This window comes from Hippoglossus stenolepis, chromosome 19 (assembly GCF_022539355.2).
Source record: "Hippoglossus stenolepis isolate QCI-W04-F060 chromosome 19, HSTE1.2, whole genome shotgun sequence".
In the NCBI taxonomy this organism is placed as follows: Eukaryota; Metazoa; Chordata; class Actinopteri; order Pleuronectiformes; family Pleuronectidae; genus Hippoglossus; species Hippoglossus stenolepis.
In genome coordinates, this window is record NC_061501.1 from 9,757,236 (window position 1) to 9,779,025 (window position 21,790).

At 43.5% G+C, this 21,790-nt stretch overlaps 1 protein-coding gene across 2 annotated transcripts in view; it reads left to right on the forward strand.

Moving 5' to 3' along the window:
• Positions 1-21,790, forward strand: part of cntnap2a (contactin associated protein 2a) — a 320,679-nt gene that overhangs the window by 295,786 nt on the left and 3,103 nt on the right. For both annotated transcript variants that reach the window (XM_035143135.2, XM_035143136.2), the window contains 5 exons: positions 387-620; positions 1,371-1,504; positions 8,751-8,844; positions 19,185-19,469; positions 21,714-21,785. In XM_035143135.2, coding sequence (XP_034999026.1) covers positions 387-620; positions 1,371-1,504; positions 8,751-8,844; positions 19,185-19,469; positions 21,714-21,785 — 819 coding nt within the window. The remainder of the gene's footprint in view (positions 1-386; positions 621-1,370; positions 1,505-8,750; positions 8,845-19,184; positions 19,470-21,713; positions 21,786-21,790) is intronic.

Consider the following 21,790-nt stretch of genomic DNA (forward strand, 5'->3'; position numbering starts at 1 on the left):
ACATTGATTTGAAATGGTAAATGGTCTCTATTTATGTGTATTTTTCTAGTCTTCATGACCTTTACTGTACTGTTATGCCATGCGCACACACATTTACTGTCGAACACTGTCGGCACAGGCAGTGTCTTGCCCAAAGACACTTCGGCACACGGAATGGAGGGGACTAGGATTAAACCGCTGACCTTCTGGTTAGTTGACGACCCGCTCTACCTCCTGAGCCGCAGCCCCAGATATCTAGCAGATATCATAGTTCTACTGTTTGAGGTGGAACCACAAGGACAAGCAGTATCATTGTATTGTGTATTCACCTGCCTGTATTATACATGTGTATTTTTTTAAACATTTTTATTTCTTTTCTTTCCAACTTCTCCTGTTTTCTCATTCAGATGTCGGCGGTTTCTTTGACGCTGGAACACTGATCAAGTACAACTTCTTCCCCGAAGCGGTTGCGGGCGCCAGTCGGGACGCAAAGATCCTGACGCACCAGCTGACGCCACATGAGGTGAATCTGACAAAGGAGGAAATTGCTTTTAGTTTCAGCACATCCAGTGCTCCCGCCATTCTGATGTATGTCAGCTCCAAGACGCAGGACTCGCTGGCTGTGGTGTTGCGGCACAACGGTAAGACACACACACACACTCATACACACTCATACACATGCAGTCTGTGGTTGATCGCTAGTGAGCAGTCTGCTCGGAGTAATGCTTGTTAGTGCAGCAAAGTACATATTTAAAGGCTGTGCTTGCAGAACAGTTTGGACAGTTGTAGACTCTCCAAAATTCCCTCTCAGTTCTCAGCCTCCCACTGTGCGGCTGACAGGCAGAAAAGTGCTTTGATGAAACAGCAGTAATACAAATTTGACAGTGCCATCTAGCGTCTCAGCAATTGATGTGCACAATCACCAAACTAAAACGACAAAATACTCACATTGCTCAGGGCTGCTGCCGCTGGAAACTCTCGGCCCTCCCGCTCACGCGGCGCCCTGAGACAGTAAATATATAATCCCCTGTCAAGCTGCGGGTCGTCTGAATCATTCAGGGTTTCCTCCACTATCCGTCACCTCTTCCTGCTCCATCACTTCAAAAAGAAAACTTTATTTTGGGCTTCTTTAATAAACTGCTATTTAGCAAAATGAATATAGAAATATCTTATGTGTCACAAAGTAGTGATAGATCAACTATCCTCTTCTGGGACTTGTGGTGTTTTTACAGCCACAGCTTGAGAAATATCTATGAAATGCCTTTTATTAATTCAGGTGTTTATTGATGAGGGCTCATGCTTAAATCATTTGAGAGGAGTAGAGAGGGAGCTGTGTGCAGAGATGTGAGGTTTCATGCAACCAGAGCAAACCATGTGTTGCATGTCTTCAGGTTCAATGCAGGTGCGGTATAACCTTGGCGGCCTGCAGGAGCCATTTACTATTGATGTGGACCAGCGCAACCTGGCCAATGGGCAGCCTCATAGCATAAACATGTCCCGTGTCAACAGAAGCATCACCATCCAGGTATAGAACCCACACACGCACACACACACACACACACACACACACACACACACACACACACACATCAGAGCACTCTGCAACACATATTTCAATTTCAAAATCCTACTTACAACCACGGAGTGCAGGGGATTGCCATCCAGCTCCGGCTCTGGTTGTGCGCAATAAGTCAGAGGGGAGTGTAATGTCCTGTTCTGTCTTCTGCTGTGATGAAGCGGCTTGTCCTATGCCCCTGTTAATCCACTTCCAGTAGACAGCCTAAGTATAGCAACAGAGAGAATGCATCGATCTGTGTGTGTGTGTGTGTGTGTGGTGCGTGCAGGTATTAAAGTGTATGCGATACAGAGCGAGAGTGTGCATGTTTGTGCATGCATAATTGTGTGTGTGTGTGTTGGATTTTTGTGCAGCTCAACAGCCCAGTGCGGATCAATACAGCCAAACCTCAGTCAGTAGCTGTCAAGGATGGAGTGAGAATTCAGCTCAACTATTAAACACTTTGTTCTGGGATAAAATGCCCAGGTTTGGCTGCAGGCTGTAATTTAAGTTGGACCATAAGTGGATGGTAGAGCCACCTATAAAACCCCGGTGTTGGTTGCATCCAGGTTGGAGTAGATCTGTTTTTGCACGTGCAGTTTGTGGTTTGTTGAGGAACGTATGTGACAGTTTGTATGTGCATGACCTCCTGCAGGAGTGGTAGTTTGAATGCCATGTTCATGTTGTGTGCATTATTTCTGCACCCGTAACATAGATGTAACACGAGCCATATAGTGTATCCACAGAGTAAATCACCTCCTCTGTGGAAAACTGCTGCTTCTTCATTTGTATCATTTTGTATTAACATTACAAATACGATAATAATATCACAGCTATTTGATTACAGTCTGCGCTGGATTGTAACACGTACTCTGACATAACCTAATTTCCCCGCAGACTTCAGTGAAGTTTCTTCTAATCTGCCCCATCAGCTGATTCATGATTTACATCCCACCATGAAACTAACACTTAAAATGATTTGGCCCAGGTCTGCATCACCTTTATTTTTGAAAAGTGCTGCAGAGAAAACCACACAGCTTGACTCTGCTTTCACTGAAACAAATGATACTAATAACTGATATGTGACATGATGTGAATTATTTTATGATTATAGTACACAATGAAGTAAAGATGTGCATCTACATTTTACGTAATATGTAGTGTAATTGCTGTTTAATTATAATTAGGATTATGGCTAAACTGAAAAATATTAAGCATCCACATTTCTTTGTCACAACGGTCAGTTGTACATATTATAAACCAATCACTGTATTTCCACATTAGAGCAAATATTAACATGGATATGAATATTGTAAATAGTATGAATCAAAGTATGTTTGCTAGATGTTTAAATGCATTTCCATATGGACCCAGAGGAAATAAATAAAATATGCACAAATCCGCTACAACATTAAAACATGTTTCAATGTGTAATTGATGTATTAGTTTAAATATTAACGCCATGATAACGAGAAGCTCACTCAGGTCTTTAGTTTTCCCTGCGGCATTACTCTCATGACAGTATATACAGTGTGATCAGAGGATATTTTATTAGTTGTGTTCTTTGTCATTCTGGCAGCAGTGATGTCACCTTCTCTGGTGATAATTACAGCTCTATTACAGCCTCTAAACTGTTATTTTCATTAAGGTGAAACAAAGTGTGAGTCAGAATGAATCACCGGGCCTGCAAATCAAATCATCATCACATCTCCTCTTCCACATAAGTCTCCAACCCTCTCTCTCTCTCTCTCTCTCTCTCTCTCTCTCTCCCTCACTCTCCCTCTCTCTCTCTCTCTCTCTCTCTCTCTCTCTCTCTCTCTCGTTAAGTGCACACGGAGCGATGACCTCGTTCATTCACACTGGAATCTCATTACGCGCGCTCGCACACTACGGTGAAAAATTTTGACAGCGAGAAAATTAAACTGAAACATCCAATGGAAATCGTCCTCATTCCCCGAGCAAATCACACCCTGCAGCCGCTGATCACACCGGTGGGAGCGCTTCGACATAACACATCCCTTCTTTACCGGCGCAGGAAGTGATTGAGCAACTGTGAGATTCTTTGCTCATCAGTCACGCGTGCGCACACACACACACACACACACACATTTGATTGCAGCTTAGTTGTGCCTAGATTGATGATATTGATGTTCAGCCCCGTGTCCGGTGTGTGACTGAACTGTTAACTATCAAATGCATATCCTCACTTTTCCACTCCCCATGAGCCCGGGCTGCTCTCGAAACAACAACACTTCGACTCTGTCAGTCGCTAAATGACACACACGACACTTCAGCCATTTTCTGACATGAACTCCGGAGGGATGTCCGCAGAATTAGGTCTGGACTTTTTCGGGAGTTCGCTTTTCACACATGATGTTCACAACAACACAGAAATCTCCGGAGCGTTCCGGTGAGGTGTGGTGCAGCAGGCAGGATGTGACGTTGGGAGATCACATGTTACAGCACATCGATGTCGGCGGCTCTTATCAGCAAAAAACTGTCTTGACATCTTCGTCCGTGTCTTCTACGTGTGTGGCACTGATTTTTCATGCTGAGATATTTGTATTAATTTAGTTTTTTCATTGTTGTGTCTGTTGCGTGTTAGAAACGTCATCACCTGCTGTGTTCTCATATCAGCTCCTTCAGACATTCTGCAGACTTCTTACTCGGGGACTGGCCACAGAAAGTCCAGAAGCTCACACTTGGACATTTGCGTTCGCACATACAGCCCCCCTGCAGAATGTCTGCAGGATCCCCGGAGTTCAGTGCATTTCTGAAAGCAGCTTTAGTGTTAAAAGATTTAAGAGGAACCCCGGTGAGCATGATGTAGTAATTTAGATTCAAGAAATAAAAAGGAATTCAGTAATGGAGCTATGAGGGGAGAAAATGGCAGAGGTTTATGGATAGGGCATGAAAGGTAGAGCCGGAAGGTGTGTTAAGAAGATAACTTTGATGAATAAAACTTTTTTATGTTGACTTGCCGCCTCTGGGCTCTTTTCAAGGTACACACATTCACTTTATATCCGCCCATAAACAGATGTGGACATGCATAGCAACAGATACGCAGGCACAAGCGAGCTCTTGTCAGGTCAACTCACGACGGATGCTTTGTACATACCACATACCAGGAAATCAACATTATTCAAAAGAATCTGTTCACTCCACTTCCCCACCTTGTAGCTCTCCATACCTCCCACTATCTAACTCCTCACACACCCCTGAGGGATCCTAGTTATAGTTTATGTATTTTGAGCCAGCAACCGTGACTGTACTCACACTCGCACTAATGAGATGTGAGGAACGGGACAAATTCAGCTTCTGACGACAACAAGAGGAACATTGAGTAAGACGAGTCGGTATAGGTGGCATCAACAGGTATTCTCAAAGATAACATACACAGAATGACACAGACAAAGGTAGCACGCTAATCAAGCAGCTTAATAACCATATATTTCCCATCTGAGTTGGTGGAGACCAAAAACAGAGCTTGAAGGAGAGTTAACATTGAACTTAAATTCATCTGGTGGACACATCACTCCAAATTGATGCTTCTCTTTACCTGCTGGATGAATAAATTCAATAGGTCTATCACTGATGCTCGAGATTCACCGTGACAGCATTTACAGAGTCAGAGAAGATGTGCAGAACTTTAATCTGGATTATTGCATTGAGAACGAAAGCCTGAGATGCCATTTTGTTCATAGCCTGCCATCTGCGTTTGTAATTGAACTTGTCCATTATTACTCTGACCTGCTCATCACGGGCCTTGTTCGGCTGCTTCCCTCTCCGAGTGAGAGGCGGAGATACAGTACGAGTCAGAGGCAATAAAAGTCTGTCGTGCTGGCGGGCCTGCCAGTGGATCAAATTCAATTTCCAGTGAGAAGGAGAGAGTCGAGTGTTTACCTGAGGCTGCAGAGGTCTCGCCTCTCCGCTATCAGGCTGCAAATCTTAAAGGCAATTTAGACAAGCAACTATTTAGTTTAAAGACAGGCCGGAGAACAAGTGAGGAGAAAAGCAGGCGTGAGGGTAATTGGAATCTGAGAGAGAAGGGGAGCGGGAGGGAGGTGGAGAACAAAATACAACGACTGAATGAGTCGGGGGGGGCTGAGAGATGAAAAAGTAGATCCACACGACATGATAACAAAGGTTGCTTGGATGCATTTAACGCCTTTATAATCCCCACGCTGTCTTAGACGAGTGGATTTTGCATGAGCACACAAATACCTGCAGTAAGTGTACGTTCAGTCAAACCAGTGCAGCAGTGCAGGCAGTAAGTGTTTGGTTTTTAAAGCCGTCTGTGAGATCTCGTCAGGTGAGCTCACTATCAAAGGCGTATGAAGGAGAAATCAGTTCCCACCTCTCTATCTCTGACTCTTTCTCTCAACCTGCTCACACACTGTGAGGGTTCAGAGATGAAAGTGAGGAGTCGCTTCAGGCTTCGAAAAGTCTCCTCGTCTCGTCTTCTCTCCTCTCCTCCTGTCTTTCCTTTCTTTACTCTTCTCTCCTCTCCCTCTCCTATATCCTCATCTCCTCTCCTCTTCTGGTCTCCTGTCCTCCTCTCATCTCCTCTCCTCTCGTCCCCTCCTTGCTCTCTTTCCTCTCCTCTCCTCTCCTCTCCTCTCCTCTCCTCTCCTCCTCTCATTACTGTCCTCCTCTCCTCTTGCTCTCATTCTTCTCTACTTGCCTCTCTTTTCTTCTTATCCATCTCCTCTTCCTCTCCTCTACATCTCCTCTCCTCCTCTCTTCTCTCCTTTCCCCTCCTCTCCTCTTCCTCTCATCTCCTGTCCTCATCCTCTCCTCTCTCACTCTCCCTCTTCAACTTCCTCTTCCACTTCCTCTTCTTCTTCCTCTCCTCTACCTCGCCTCTCCTCTTCTTTCCTCTCCTCTCCTCTCCTCCTCTCTCCTCTCCTCTCCTTCTCCTTCTCCTCTCCCCTTCCTCTCCTCCTATCTCATCTCATCTTCCTCCTCTTCCTACTCATCCTTTGATCCTCTCCTCCTCCTCCTCTGGTTGATGTTAGTGGTATAAATGGCTGGCTGATGGAATATTGAACTCTTCATTCAAGTTATCACAGGAAATTAAGTATTCATTAGCTTTTTGCTCCTCCTCCTCCAGATTTCATTAACGAAAGTCGCCACTGAAGTAAAAAAAGTTCTTTGTGTTCTGTAAATGAGTTTGAGTATATACAGCACATTGGCTAAATTAGATTCCTTCTGAGCACATAGTTAGGGAAATAGATTTTACCCATTGTTAATTTTCTCTTTGTCCAACCCTGATTACTTTGCTTTCCTCAGCTTTATGTAACCTGAGAGGGGAGCAACAGAGCTTCCAGGAGAAAACCGTGTCGTCTAAATGGTTCAGTGTAAAGGGACAGAATGCCAGTAATTGCAGTTGTAATTGACAAAGTTTGGTAAAAATGAGGTTTCTTCCCCGGCTGTCTCCCTCTGTGGACCTTTTTTCACGAGGTTCCGGGACTCCGACTGCCCTCCGCGGCTGTGAAGCCAATTTGTTTTCTCAGATAAAAGTAAATAAGCTGAGCACAATTTAATTGTGCACCATTATCCCGCCCTGCAGTCACTGTGGAAAACAAAACCCACACAATGCTCCGCTGAGACCAGGCTTTTGGAGAGAATGAAATTAGGATACACCGTGTGTGTGTGTGTGTGTGTGTGTGTGCAAAGAGAGAGAGAGGGAGAGAGAGAGGAGAAATAGTCTGGAGGGGCATGGGGGTATGAGAATTGTCTGTGCAGGAGAACTGTACTGATTCAAACCTGCAAACAAGAACAATACACACACACACACACACCCAAATCTCAGCCCTTTAGCGACAGTCCAGCTCAGCCTCCAGCTAACAGGCCGCGACAGCTATTCAGCACATCAATGGAACAAATTTCCAGTAAAACAGGCAGTAACAAAAGTCATTGTTTTCAATCAGCCGCTCGCTCGCTCGCTCTCTGCATGGCTACAGGGCAGTCGGCTCGCATTCTGCAGAGTGGGTGCAGGCTGGGACACATCTCTCCCGTGTGCACGAGGAAGACCTTTTTATTTCTGGAACACACGGAAACCAATTTGTGGAGGGTTGAAATGATTCTTGTCAATAGCGGCGGCTGCTGCCTTCAAGCTAATTAGAAACTTCAGTGCAACAGCAATAACAAGTTAATTATGTTGCAGGGATATTAAAGCCATGTATTCTCCCCCCGTCTCCCCGTCTCCCCCCTCCACCAGCCTCTCTACCCCCCCTCCATCGGCCTCTCTCCTCTCACAAATCCGCCGACACTCTTCTTTGTAAACACGCAGCTTGTTCTCACGCCGTCTTTTAATGCTTTGAAGCTACCGCAGACTTCAGAAAGTGCATATTCTTTAATTAATGTGCATGTGATCATTTATCTCTGGTCCCGGTGAAGAGCCATTTGTGTACAGGATCATTACTGGAGATCACTTCTCAGTTTGCAATCAGCTCCGATGAGCTCGACTACACACAAAAAAAAGGGGGGGAAACGAAATTAACAGCAAAGCAAACGAGAGATTTCCTTTCATCGTTTGGTCTGTGATGACTCCTGAGCAGCCATGATAGCGTGATGAGAGCTTCCGCAACTGGATTTTCTGGTCGGTGTTTTGAACAGGGATATCATTTGGTAAACACAATTCAATGTGGGGATTTTCATGCATTTTCTCCAAGTTTATGGAGAAAAATCCGAGACGAACGATAACGTTTGAATGATAAACGCTGGTGGAGTGTCTGATGAAAACTCAGAACTTTCTATCTATTGTTTGTAGATTTTTTTTTTACCGCCTGTACTTTTTATTTATTTATCATTACTATTATTCATTTTTTATCTTCAGTCTAATTTGTCCTGGCTAAAACATGTTGTAACATAATTAAGATTCCTTAGTTAATATTCAGTTAATATTCATTGAACTGCCTTTGACTTGATTCATTGGAGTAATATCAGAGTTTATTAACCTGGTGGTTATTTGCAGCTTCCTCCCACCAGAAGGAGCCATTGAGCTTTTGATGATGCAGTGCAGCAGCTTTACAGCCTCTGACTGGAGTGAATTACCGTTTCTTCTTCACCATGTTGTGTACTACGCTCAATGTGCTGATGCAGGTCCTCGTCTGGGTCTTTTCTAAAATGCTGCAGATTCTGATTTAATATGTCTCTCTCTCTCTCTCTCTCTCTCTCTCTCTCTCTCTCTCTCTCTCTCTCACTGTTCCAGTTGGATCATTACCCTCCAGTCAGCTACACACTCCCAGATGCCTCAGACACACAATTCAACCTGGTCAAGACGCTGTTCTTGGGCAAAGTCTATGGTAAGTGTGTCAGTGAGTAATAATCTTCTCTGCCCACAACTTTGAAGAATTACTCACATTTTTAAACACAACCTGCACAAAATGTTACTGTGTAAACATGTCATGGTCGTAATTATTTTCCTGCCACATATCCTGTTTGTAAATTAACTCTGAACCCAGCATATCCTGTTTTTAAGACTGACGTCATCTTTTTATCTGGGAATTACAAAGGAGAGTCCAATAGATCCTTTGGTTTGGTTCGACCTTACATTCCCCAACTGGAGCTCCGAATTCATCTGGGAAAACTTGACAAAAATAGTCACAATTTAAAGGCAACCTAATGTGACCCTGTCGTAGTTTTCAACGGTTGTCATGTTGACTTGTATATTGTGTGTGTCTGAGCATCGACTATCTATTCTAACCCTTTAGATAAAACATCTCCTTTACAATTAGTACTTAATTGAAATTGAATTGACCACTGTGTGCAAGGAACTTTAGGCAGAAATAGTTAAATTCCATCAAGTGCAGAATTAATGAATAAAAATCCAAATACACACAGACACAGACACATTGCTCCTGTTACTAAATAGGCAGGACGCTGTAATTACACACTGAGCCCACTGGAGGGTGCCAGAGGACTGCAGAAGGTTATTGGTGCAGAAACCACCCCAGCTGCATCCTTCTCTACCTGCAGTGTTTGAATGTCCATGCACATCAATGGCTGATTAATTTATGATATCTGACAAATACCATGTTCGGTGGAATCTTTCTCTTTAAAATCCCCTTGATAATTATTTGCACAGTGTTTGACCAGTTTACAAAAACTGTCCGAACAAATCCCTATCTTTCATCAAAGGTGGATTTTCCTTTTGATTTGACTGTGAAGGATATGCAGCCATTATTATGACACATTATGACTCATAGCACAAAGCTGCTTATATTGTGAATCATGATCTTTTGCAACAGTGTTTTTTTCTACTGAGATTGTCGTTCTTAACAAATCCCCACATCCTTTGCTCCGCGACCTTCGAAATCAATGACCCTAATTACCCTGATTATCAATAGCCACTCACCTTAACCTATTTCGTGTCCCCTAAGTGGTAGCTGTGGTTTATGCCTCAACTGTGGTTGCTTTTATGAGCTTCTTTAACTACTCATAATGCACTTCTGGTAGAGGAGGGATTCTCATTATTAGCCTCTTGCTCTATTCTCTTCTATCCTATTCTTCCTTTTTTTTCCTTCTCTCTTGTTTCCCCTTCTCTCCTCTCGTCCTTTTTGCTGAGGAAGTCAGGGAGGTTGAAGTAATGGCTGACTTCACTCGCCAGCCAACGCTATCGACTGCTACACACAGGCAACGAGACCCCCTGGGAATACAGCACGGTGCACGAATACACACACACACACAAAATACGTGAGCATGGACGTGCACAAAACGCAGCCATCCATCTTTGGAAGTAACACAGCACAGATGCTCCAAGGACGCACAGGACAAAGTCACATATGCCAAACCAGCACAGGGAAATATTGAGTCTGTTTATGAAGAAAACATCATGACAGATTTATACATATAAACAAAGCAAAGAAAAAAAGTGTGTGAAAGAGAAAGAACGGGGGAAATAGAAGGATGAAAGACAGACTGTGATCAGAGAATAAAGGAAAGTGAGAACAAATGCAGGCTTTAGAATTTGCACATCTCATCAGATCTGCTCCACTTCTGTGTCGGGACTGCAGAGACAAGAGACGCTGTCAGACGGTGGAGATATCAGATTCTCTATATCCAGGACACAGAGACAGACTCTGTGTTTGCTGCAGAACACACATACACACACACACACACACACACACACACACACACACACACACACACACACACACACACACACACACACACACACTGATCACAGCGACATCTCCTCTGTCTATTGTTAGCAGGGACGATGCCCGAGCCGTGGTTAGAGATGGAATCTGATTGGCCATCCCTGGTGCCCAGCCTGCCCAGTCTGAGGGTGATAGGGAGTTGGCTTACAAGCATCAGAGATGGATTACTGAAGCCTCCAGATAATCAAACAACCACAAAGAAACATAAAACATCCACAAATAGTCGTGAAAACCACCACAGACGTGAAAAACAAGATACAAGACAACTAATAGGAGACGGCGAGGTGGTACAGTGGTTAGCACTGTTCAAATCCCAGCACAGAAAACAGGAATGTAGGTGAAAGCTGAAACGTTGCCTGGGCACTAAAATGTTTCCGACACTGAAATGTTCCCTGGGAGTTAAATTAAAAACAACTGGGCCTTCTGGTTTTCTTTGCTTCTGTCCAGCGCCCGCTGCTTATCAAGTTTGGATGTCCCAGTTCAAGTCCCAGTTCAGCCAGGGTCTCTCTGTGGGGAGTTTGCATGTTCTACCCGTGTCTGCGTGGTATTCCAGCTTCCTCCCACAGTCTAAAGACATGCATATGATGGTTAGGTCCATTAGAGACTCTAAATTGTGTACCTGAGTGTGAATGGTCTCTGGCTGTTGGCCCAGCGTTATGATGGCGACCTGTCCAGGGTTTACCCCGCCTCTGGCCTAATGTCGGCTGGGATTGTCTCCAGCTCCCTCACAGGACCCTCAAAGGAAGAGTGGTATAGATAATGATGGACGGATGGAATATGACCACAAAGACACAAATTTAGATGCAAATAATATGTAAAGACACAAATGATGCAATTCCATTTGTGTGTTTCTTGCTCCTGTGTAGTAGGAGTGGGACACCAGTAACATGTCTATATCATCTGTGCATGACTGTAGTCTATACAAATAGCAACTATTTATTAGTGTTATTTCATAATAGAAGATTTAAAGTTAAGTTTGTTTACCATTTACCATTATATTGAATAAATACTATAACAATTAATAATTTACAGTTTATTGTTGTCAGGAACTTCTACATTAAGACCTGTGAGAGCTCCATGTATCAGACGTGCATTAACACATCTTAAATAATAGATAAAGATCAATACAGAGTAGTTAATTAATTAATGAATTGCCGGTTGTTTTGTAGAGACAAAAATAACAGTTGTTGTTGGACACTCAGACGAGTCATCGTCTGGTTTGTGGCCATGTCGTTGTTTTACTGCTCATTTTACTAAATGTTGTATGTGTTTAATTTTAGTGTTTATGTGCTTTACTTGATACACCTGCTTTTCTTTATATTGCTTTACTCATCATTGGTACTTGGTAGTGCCTTTGTCCATGTTTTCATATGTCATACAGTTTTTAATTGATTTATTTATATATGCTTAGCGTCATTGTGTGTACTATGTTTTTTATACATGTGTCTATATGTTATTTGTGTGTTTTTTACCATCAATCCACCAGAGCCTGCATGACTAAATCTGGCACAATTACATGTTTGACTCAAGCTCGCATGTTAATTAATGTGCATTGTCCCTTTTAAATAAATGAACATAAGTATACACATAAAACATAAACATAGGGTTTGATCACTGCATAAAATCCAATAGCAGCCAACCACAATCCTGGAATCAGCTCCGTGTTATTCAGCTTTTTTGGGAACAAAATCAAACTTTTAAGTTTTCTTTAATTGTGAGTTCAGTTGTTCGTGTAGCAGTTTTCATTTTTCAGCTTGTTTGTTGTAGCTGTCAGTGTGAATCTCTCAGATTCAGGGTCATGATAATCACAGTGTTTGCTGCCACGGGTAATTGTCCTAAAGTGGTATTGATCATGGAGCACAGGGATGATTCAGCACATGCTATATACGACTGAACCTGCTGTAGCCTGACAATTGTGTGTGCGTGCGCGCGCGTATGTTAATGTTTGTGCGTGCCTGGACTTTATGTGACTGGGTCTATCTAAGGGAATAGCTTGAGAGCCACGGGCAGAGGGAGAGTAATAGAAACGGTGACACTGAAAGTCGCTATCAGAGACAGATGATTGTAGCCCTGAGGGTTGGTTGTGAGGGACATGTACATCAGTGCTGCACTAAAATTCTGATTCATCTCTTGAATTTTTTTTATTCCCTGAGCCTCTCTCATTCTTGGGAAGTCTGTCCACGCTCATTCAACACGTCGCTCCCTGTGGGTGCTGCCAATTATTTTACACGGGCTTAAAGTCTCTCTGCTGCTTCAAGCTGAATGGGCTTCTTTTCTGAGGAAGTTAAAGGAAAGACGTCTGAATGCAAATAACAGCCATTACAGTTTTTATTTGCGTTCAGACGTCACGCTGACCTTCAAATGTAGCAGATAAGTGTCGTCATCCAGGCACAGCATGGACCCAACTGCTTTAGGTGGGCGGCTGTGGCTCAGGAGGTAGAGAGAACCACAGGGTTGGTGGTTCGATCTCCTCCAGTCCACATGCCTAGGTTTGCCTGAGCAAGATACTGAACCCCAAATTTCCCCTGACCGTTGTACAGACAGTGTATGAATGGTGTGTGATAGAAATATGTATGAATGTCTGCTTGAATGGGTGATGAGACCTATGCTGGAAAGATTCCAGAGTGCTGGAAAATTGGGTCCTTCAAAAACGCAGCAGGAGATAGTCTGGGTCAGGCAATGGGTAGATTGTGCAGGAGGCAGGATTGAATCACACGTTTTTTTGTTCACATTACCGAAACTCTGGTTTGAGGTTTCAGTTTATGACCAAAAGCTCTCCAAACTCTTTGTGTCTAATTTGAGATTTTCTTGTTTCCCTTTTTACACGTATGACTTCTGTATGTTCTTTTTAGTTTTTTTCAGTTTTGCGTTCATCCTGTTGGAAACGTCATCAGTAGTTTAACTAGGGGGCTGGCAGGAAGAGGGACTCAGACATTTGCATTTTATGACTATTAAGAAGTTATGAGCTGACATTTCACCCTTCTCCATCAGCTCTAGTTGATCTGGACTGATTTGACGTTTGCTTGAGTAGCAAATGACACAAGTCTTGCAGAGGAAGGTGTTATTATTAAATCCTTTAATCTGACCGCTGCACTTCTCATGGCGTTTTCCGGGTGTTCTGCTCTTAAGGATCCAGCTCCAGAGTCGGAGCCCATTGATTCTCTAAAAGAACCAAATCGAGCACAAATCATATATACTTCACAGTGCTGCTGACTTTTGTCCAGAGCAAGTCATGATGAACTTTAATCAATCTCCTCCCCTCTACAGGCAGCCGCTGGTTCAATGCCTGGTTTTTCTGTAGTGGCGACCAGACGTCCTGACTCTGATCAAAGCATCGATCAATTCTGACTTTATATGAGCCTGATAACACAGAGCCTGTTCGTTCTTATCTGTCTCCGGGCAAATCTGTTATCTCTGTGTGCCTTTTGATCGTTGGAGGTGACTTTACATGTGGTCACTGTTTTGTTTATACAAGGGATGACATCATCGCTGTCCTCCCCGTCTGTTCACCACTAGCTGTACTTTTCAGACTGGCGAGTCCTGCTCCACGCCGGCGTGGACTCCGGCATCCTGGTTTTCTCCAGCTGCTGCTGTGGGGGTGGGTCTGCACTGCAGAGAGAGAGACAGCGAGAGAGAGGAGGAGAGGGAGGTAGAGAGAGAGAGAGAGAGAGAGAGAGAGAGAGAGAGAGAGAGAGAGAGAGAGAGATGCTTGCAAATGTGGTCCTGTACTAAGAGACTCACGTAGCTGAGAGGGAGAACAAGGGAGAGGAGAGGAAGCTTCAAAACTGTCGTTAACTCCACATATAGGTAACTATAGTGTGTGTGCGTGTGTGTGTGTGTCTTATTTTGCATATGTTAGTGATTATGCATGTGTCTGTCTTTCTAAACATAAGAAATAGAGCGTTTCATCTCCCTGTTTTATTCTTAAATTGAAATTAAGTCACAATTTTAATTCAAATATTACCCTCCTGAATTATATCGCAGGTGACTTGCACAGAATCCTGGTGCATTTCAGAGTCTTCCTTCTAGAGAGTGTGCTAACCTATATGATCGGTTCTCTCGCTGATGCATCTCTGTTGTGTCTGGAGGAAGCCGGAGGTGGCAGTGATAAAAACACATGTGCGCGTGCATGTGTAGTGGTCATCATGGGATGGTGTAGCAACCACAGGTGTATGGTCTAAAACTAACAAACATACATCTGCTGCAGCTTCTCGTGTATCTGTCACGTCTCACCAGTTTCTCCATCCCATACCTCCTCTCCTCACAGGTCTCTGTTCACTGCAGCTCGCAGTTTGGTCCAATTCACATTGTTTCAATGACACAACAACATTTAATTCACGACCAAATTCTGTATGAGAAGGGATTGAATATTGTTCAGGGATAAATCATTAAGGTGATGTCATTTTTACATATAAATATACACAATATACAAATAAGGATAAAGGAAAATATCTTTCTTACAATATATCTGTTCCTAGTTTTCTTTCTTTTTTATATTTCTATCTCGCTTCCCCTCCCTAATTTATTCTGCCCCTCTCTACGGCACATCAGCCATGACCAACATGTGTTTGTGTGTGTGTGTGTTTGTGTGTTTGCTTTGGTGACCACGTTACTTATTTATTTCTGCTGCACAGGGTGTGGTAGGTGGCATCACATTAATATTCTTTTGATGTGTCTCAAATGCATCATACTTTCATGACCCCCCTCTCTTTTCTCCCCCTCACATCAGCTTCCATTTGTTGCCATGGCAACTGCGTTTGATCTCCTCTACCCAGCCCCTCCATTTGAGCACCCTTCGTGTCACCCCATTTCTTTCCCACTCTCTCTCTCTTGTTTCCACCCAGATGCACACACACATGCACACACACTAGAGACCCTCTCGTCTGTCTCCTTGTCCTCTCATGTCTCTCACCTTCCTCCTCCACCACCAGCCCTTTTTGGAGGTCACACCCTTCTTCTCTATTCTCTTCATCCTACCTTGTTTTTTCATTGAAACGTTAGGTGGTTTTCTACGCTTCGTATCATTCTCCAGCGTCTCACTCCTTTCCAAAATACACCTCTCTCCATTCTCCTCACACCAGACCTCTCGTCACAGTTTGGTTTGCTACGTCACCTTTTGAATTATTCATGTGATGTCGTTGGTCACCCTGGTGACACGCCATCAGCAGGTGCAATGCTCTTATCAACATGCTGACCTTGTCGTGTCAGTCTATATGTGTGTGCAGTGTGTGTGTGTGTGGGTTGTGTGAGGGGTCACATATGGCGCACCGTGCAACACAATTGTTGAACCTAGTTGTAATCATGTGTAATGGTACATTTCATTATTGGAAGTCTTAAGACCAGACACATTTGTTCCTGCTCTGTTCTAATCATGATTAGTGAGTGGGACAGCTGTTGGTTTGTGTGTGTTGGTCAATGTTATATTGATTAGTCTGGACGACCCAATAAAAGGTCCCCAGAGCAAAGAAAAGAGAGGATTACAAGCTTATAGGCCAATTTCTACTAATGCGTTGAATCCACAGTCAAGGTAGCTGTTGTTCAACATTCATTAGCTCATATTCCAACATTATCTGTTCTGTTTCAGTTGGCATTATTTGAATTATATACACCCACACACACCTGAATGGAAAAAAACCCACTGTCAACTAGTATTTTGAAGGTGTAATGACACAGACACACCAGCACACAAGTATAAATGCTCACAGCAACGTAGGCTTTGTGTTGATCTTACACACAAGTATGAGCTACATGTAAGTGCAGTATATAAGTGCAATTAGCAGGAGGTGATCTAACTTGTCAATGTGCTGAGGATGACCGCACTCTGCATAAAACCACTCGGCATTGAAACATTTTTCTGGGCTCCTGTTTGTGGTGTGCTTGTATTTTATATTATTATTTCCTGTAAAGTATATAAGATTCCATAGAGCTGAATCAACATTCACAAATCAACAAAGGTAGTGTTGTTACAGGATCATTAGATCAGGTTTCATTTTGTCTCTATTGTGCAGCACCTGGGCAACAGTTAAAATGCAAAACAATAAAACAGCATTCCACCTGCTGAGTGGCATTTACTGCTTTAGATCATGGGGACTAATATATAAATGTATTTAGAGCACTGACATTTTAATCCTCATCAAGGAAAACACATCACCTTTTCTGCCTAATCCTGCAGGATTGCATTTGTCACACAGCTCTGTCTTGAAAAGGTGTCGGGTCATGAATCAGAAATGATCTGGTAATACAAGGCTTAAAAGACATTTAGTGTCGGTGTGGGAGAATCCTTTCACCTTGATCCTTGCATTCTTTTCTAGGTCGTGTTAGGCCTATGTGGCCTAAAGAACAGACAGGATGATGGCAGCAGAGAGCGCGAGACACCAAGGCACTGAGGATCTGCTGCGTATCTATGGCGACTACAGGACCACACTATGGCCTTTAGAAGCGCTGTAAACATGTTTACGATTTAAACCGGAGGATTGTGCACTCTGAACTAAAAGTCCCTAAACTAGTCATAAATCCTGCCTCCTCCATGTTATCATATGGGACTTTATGGTTGAGTACACGTCAAAAAGGCATTTTTCCCAAAGATGGTTTACGTCAGTTTAGGTAGTTATTATCACGCTGATGTTTGTCCAAGTGCTAATTTTCCCGATAAGTTAGGTTTTAAAACGTTATTTGATCCTATAAAAGAGGGGTGAAATGTAATGATTGACAGCTGAGACCAACTCACGATTTGTCGAGCACATGTATCGTTGGGACATCTCTACCACAGCTCCGTCCCTCGATTGCTACTGTGCAGACTCTGGCTCCAAATGCGCAAGATGGCAGCGTTCATATCAGCGTTTGGCTTCATTTCTGGGTAGTGAGAGATGGGTAGTGAGATGTGTCAGCCATCTTTATGTACAATCTATGGTCAACGTGCAAAACAATGCAGCTCCCCCTTCTGTTTGAGGGCTTTTTTGACAATCACGCACACGAAAATGAGAGGATAGATTCAACAGCTACCTTCTGGAGACGATAGCCTACTGCGTCCTCAAGAGGGCAGTCCTTAGAATGCTCTTCAGAGATGTAAGGAAAGATCCACATCAGTATTGATCTAAATGTCTTTTTTAAGCTTTAGCTTGTCTGACGGCACATCCCTGATCGAATGAACACTCCCTTGGGAAATCACAGGCACCAAATTAATAATCCAAGACAAGGGAAGATTGTCTGCGCTAAACTAAACACTGGTATTGTCGGCATTGTATGCAAAGCAGCCTGTTATAGTCGTAACAGAGAGCCTATTGGTATTCACACACAGGCCTCTGCACTGAGTAGGTTCAGAGAGTGCCTGTATTCATATTCTGTATTCATGTTGTTATCAGTATTCTGCTCACTGTGCTCACTGTAATGCTCCGAGCCACGTCTCTCCTTCATGTCTGTCTGCCTCTCTCCACCTTTTGTGCACACCCCCATGCATATGCAGGGTCATGCACACATGCATATGCAAACCATTCTCAAAGGTGTGAAGGGACTGAGAGCAGGTACATTTGTCTGCTTTATCTGAGGGGTGATGCTGAGCCACATTTCAGTTCTATATGTAACGCATGTGTATAAATATACAGTGTACTGGTCTGTAGGAGGTCTGGTCAGATGTTGAATACATAGAAGACGAGCGTTGAGCTTTAGTCCTGGCAGCACAATCAACAGTGCACAAACCCACGTACACAGGCTTGTATTTGACCCATCAAAATGGAATAAAGGAAGAGAATTGAATTATGAGCCATGTCCAGATACTCAGATCCCCATCGTCTAACATAACACAATTCATTAAACACACACACACACACAGAGAGCAGTCGTCCCTTGTTAACATTTTGCTGCAGATGTATCCAAACAGTTGCTCTTGGGTGTGGCACATTCGTCCAGCAGCAGCAGCAGAGCAGCCATGCATGTTAAAATTCAATCCAGGCTCCGTCAGCGCACGCAGCCAGTTCATGTGAAGGAGCAGGACATTTCATTTCAAAGTGTCGGGGACTGTTTTTAAATCAGACCAGGTTTGTGCCTGTGGCCTCATTTTATGCCACATTTAGGTTGGAGGGATTTTCTTGTTTGCTGCCTGTTGTTTCTCCTCTCTCTCATCTTCTCTGCAGGTGCCTTGTGTGTGTACGTGTGTATTTAAGCCAGGGAGAATCATCTTTTGACTGCTCAGAAAAATCCTCCTCCTCATTGTTCACGCTCTCTGCTCCTCATTTGTGCAGATTCATGTTCTTACTGGGTGTTCTAGACTTGCAGGATATTGTGTGCATCAGCAAAATTTGTGCCGATAGCAGTACTTTGAGTGTAAGCCTATGAGTGTGTTTTGATCCCCACCATCTCTCAGTATCAGCAAATTTTGTAGTCTTGCTTCCTCTTAAGTTCCATCACATTAAACTGGTTTAACATTCTCATTGAACAAGATGAGATCACTGACTCCAGCTTCTTTCCATCGCTGTGTCCCCGTGCAGAAACTGGACACATAGACCCGGTCCTCATCGAGCGCTACAACACGCCGGGCTTTGTCGGGTGCTTGTCGCGGGTGCAGTTCAACGGCGTCGCCCCCCTCAAGTCTGCGCTGAGAGCAGCCACACAGGCCAAGGCCACGCCGACAGACGGTCAGTCGGACAGACAACCCGCCGCCGCATTGCCGGTGTCTTACCAGGGCAAACTGGTGGAATCCAACTGTGGGGCATCACCTCTCACCATCCCACCAATGTCTGCTGCAACAGATCCCTGGCATCTGGACAACACAGGTGAGAAGAACCCTAAACACTCCTAGGAACCCAGTCCCCTTCAATTCATTCCAGCCACATCAAATCACACACATACTCACTTCCCTAAATGAGCCTGATTCTTTTCATCAAGATCTCTGTCTTATTTCTTTAGAATTTCACAAAAATAAAAGAAAACGCCCATTCTCGCAATGTTCAAGAACAGGGAAAGCAATTCCCTCACCCATACCACATTATTCAACCAGGTTTCATGGTAATCCGTCCAGTAGTCTTTGCGTAATCCTGCTGACTAACAAACAAACATGGAGGAAAACAGAACCTCCTTGGCGAAGGTGATGATGTTGTAAAGTCAAATTCAGAACCACTAATGAGAAAGTGTCACGCTACACTGCCATGAAATCTGTTTTACAGGACGCTCATTGTATCCTCATCACTTTGGTCATCCCTTGTCTTTTCCTGTAGCGCCACCAGGAGGTCAACTTGTGTAGTTTCAAAAGAGTAAATCGCATTTTCTTAGCAAGTTTACCCAAGTTTAAAAAATCGATTTATTTTGGTGTAAAAGAGGTATAACACACCGAAAGTCAAATATTTAGTCATAATTCAGGATTGTACTAAGAAATAACAAGTTATGTGGTAATCAGTCAGAAAAAAACGTGTAACTTTCCTATGGTTACTATGCTCAGTTGACATATGCAAATTCGATCTGTTGTGAATCAGCTCAAATTGTCTCATTTAGGTTCCAGATGTGCACTGTTATACACATGGAACACAACAAACAGATCCCTTACACAGCTACACACTCTCCCTCTACACACACACAGACAGACAGACATCAGTACTCTCGTGTCTAAAGTTTCGTTCCACAGCAGTGTTTAGTTTTCCACTGCGTCGTTATTCCGGATGCAGCAGTTTTCCTCAGGCTCGGTGCCAACTGCACCTCTGGGAACGTGGAGCTCCCTGAGATCAATCCAGCCCATCGATCCGGACTCCAGGTCCAAACCATAGACTGCACATAAACCCCCCCCGTCAGCGCTCCACCATGCCTCCACAGAAAGGATCAATATTTATTCTGCTATACCTTTTCCATACTTCTCATCTATAATCATCAGTGTCAGACTTCTCTTTTTTCTCAGATTTCAATTCTTTTCACTGTATTGGTCCTCTCATCTCAACTCTGTGCCCTCGAGTCTCATCGTTACACATGATGAATTCTTGATGTTATATCCGAGCACATCCAGAAGTGCATCCAGAAGTGCAATCAGACGCATTACAGTCTGTCCACAATTACTTTCTATTTTTGCCAACGTTTCCCTCCCCAGCCTCGTCCTCTCCTTCTTATTCCTTCTGGTTAGTTCTCTGGAGAACTATGCAGTCAGCAGCAGAAATAGCTGACGGCTCCTTCCACTTTTGTGTGGATGTGTGCACATATGCAGGTTGTTTGGAATTATGCACTTTGAAGTGTTTGTGTCTATTCCTCCATCGGCACAACAGACAAGCCCCGACATCACAACATCATCTTTCTCCTCAGTTTAGTCTTCCACGTAGTTTCACCTCAGTGTTTGCTAGTTTCAGACTGATGCAGCGCCTACATTGTTTAAATAGCAAATGCGTTGGTGCACATCTGAGCACCCATGGGCGTGTTGGTCTTTAAATGAGGGGCGGTCAGGTGCACAGTTGATGCATTGCTATCTTGAGGCAGCAGAAAGCAATTGAGCAACAAAAGCTTGGTCTGAAGTCAATGGTGCAGTATTCTACTGTTATTTTAGGGGCTTTTATTATGATACTCATATGTTTCTACACAGGCTGTTAGTGGACCTGTTTCTGCACTTTCACTTTACACATGAGCGGATCTGTTTCCTCTGTAGGGAAGCGATCCTTTGTACTTACCTGATAAATCCACCTTCATTTTGCAATGTCAATCCAACAAGGTGTAAGCACATCTGGATTTTAAAGGGAATGGGAGTTGGCTCTCTGATTGGTTTGTTGCATCTTATGCCCAAAACATGTCAATTAATAATCAAGAGACATTCAACCCTTTGTGACACTATTATTAATGTTTTTATACGTGTGAACAATGACCAAGTGTTTGCAGAACAGCATCATGACTGTATTTTCTTGAACAGTCTTGTCTGGTTTTTCATTGTGTGCAAAGTGGTCTAGTGCAGCTATTCTGGCAAAATCAAGTTAAATCATTTACGTTCGTATAATCTTCTCTTATGTATGATTGTATAATTTGACTCTCTTTCTTTCTTCTCTCTGTTTCAGATGCGGAGTTCCCCTTTAATGAGGAGAGAGTGATTCCTGATGGAGTCAACAGGGACTCGGCCATTATTGGAGGTACA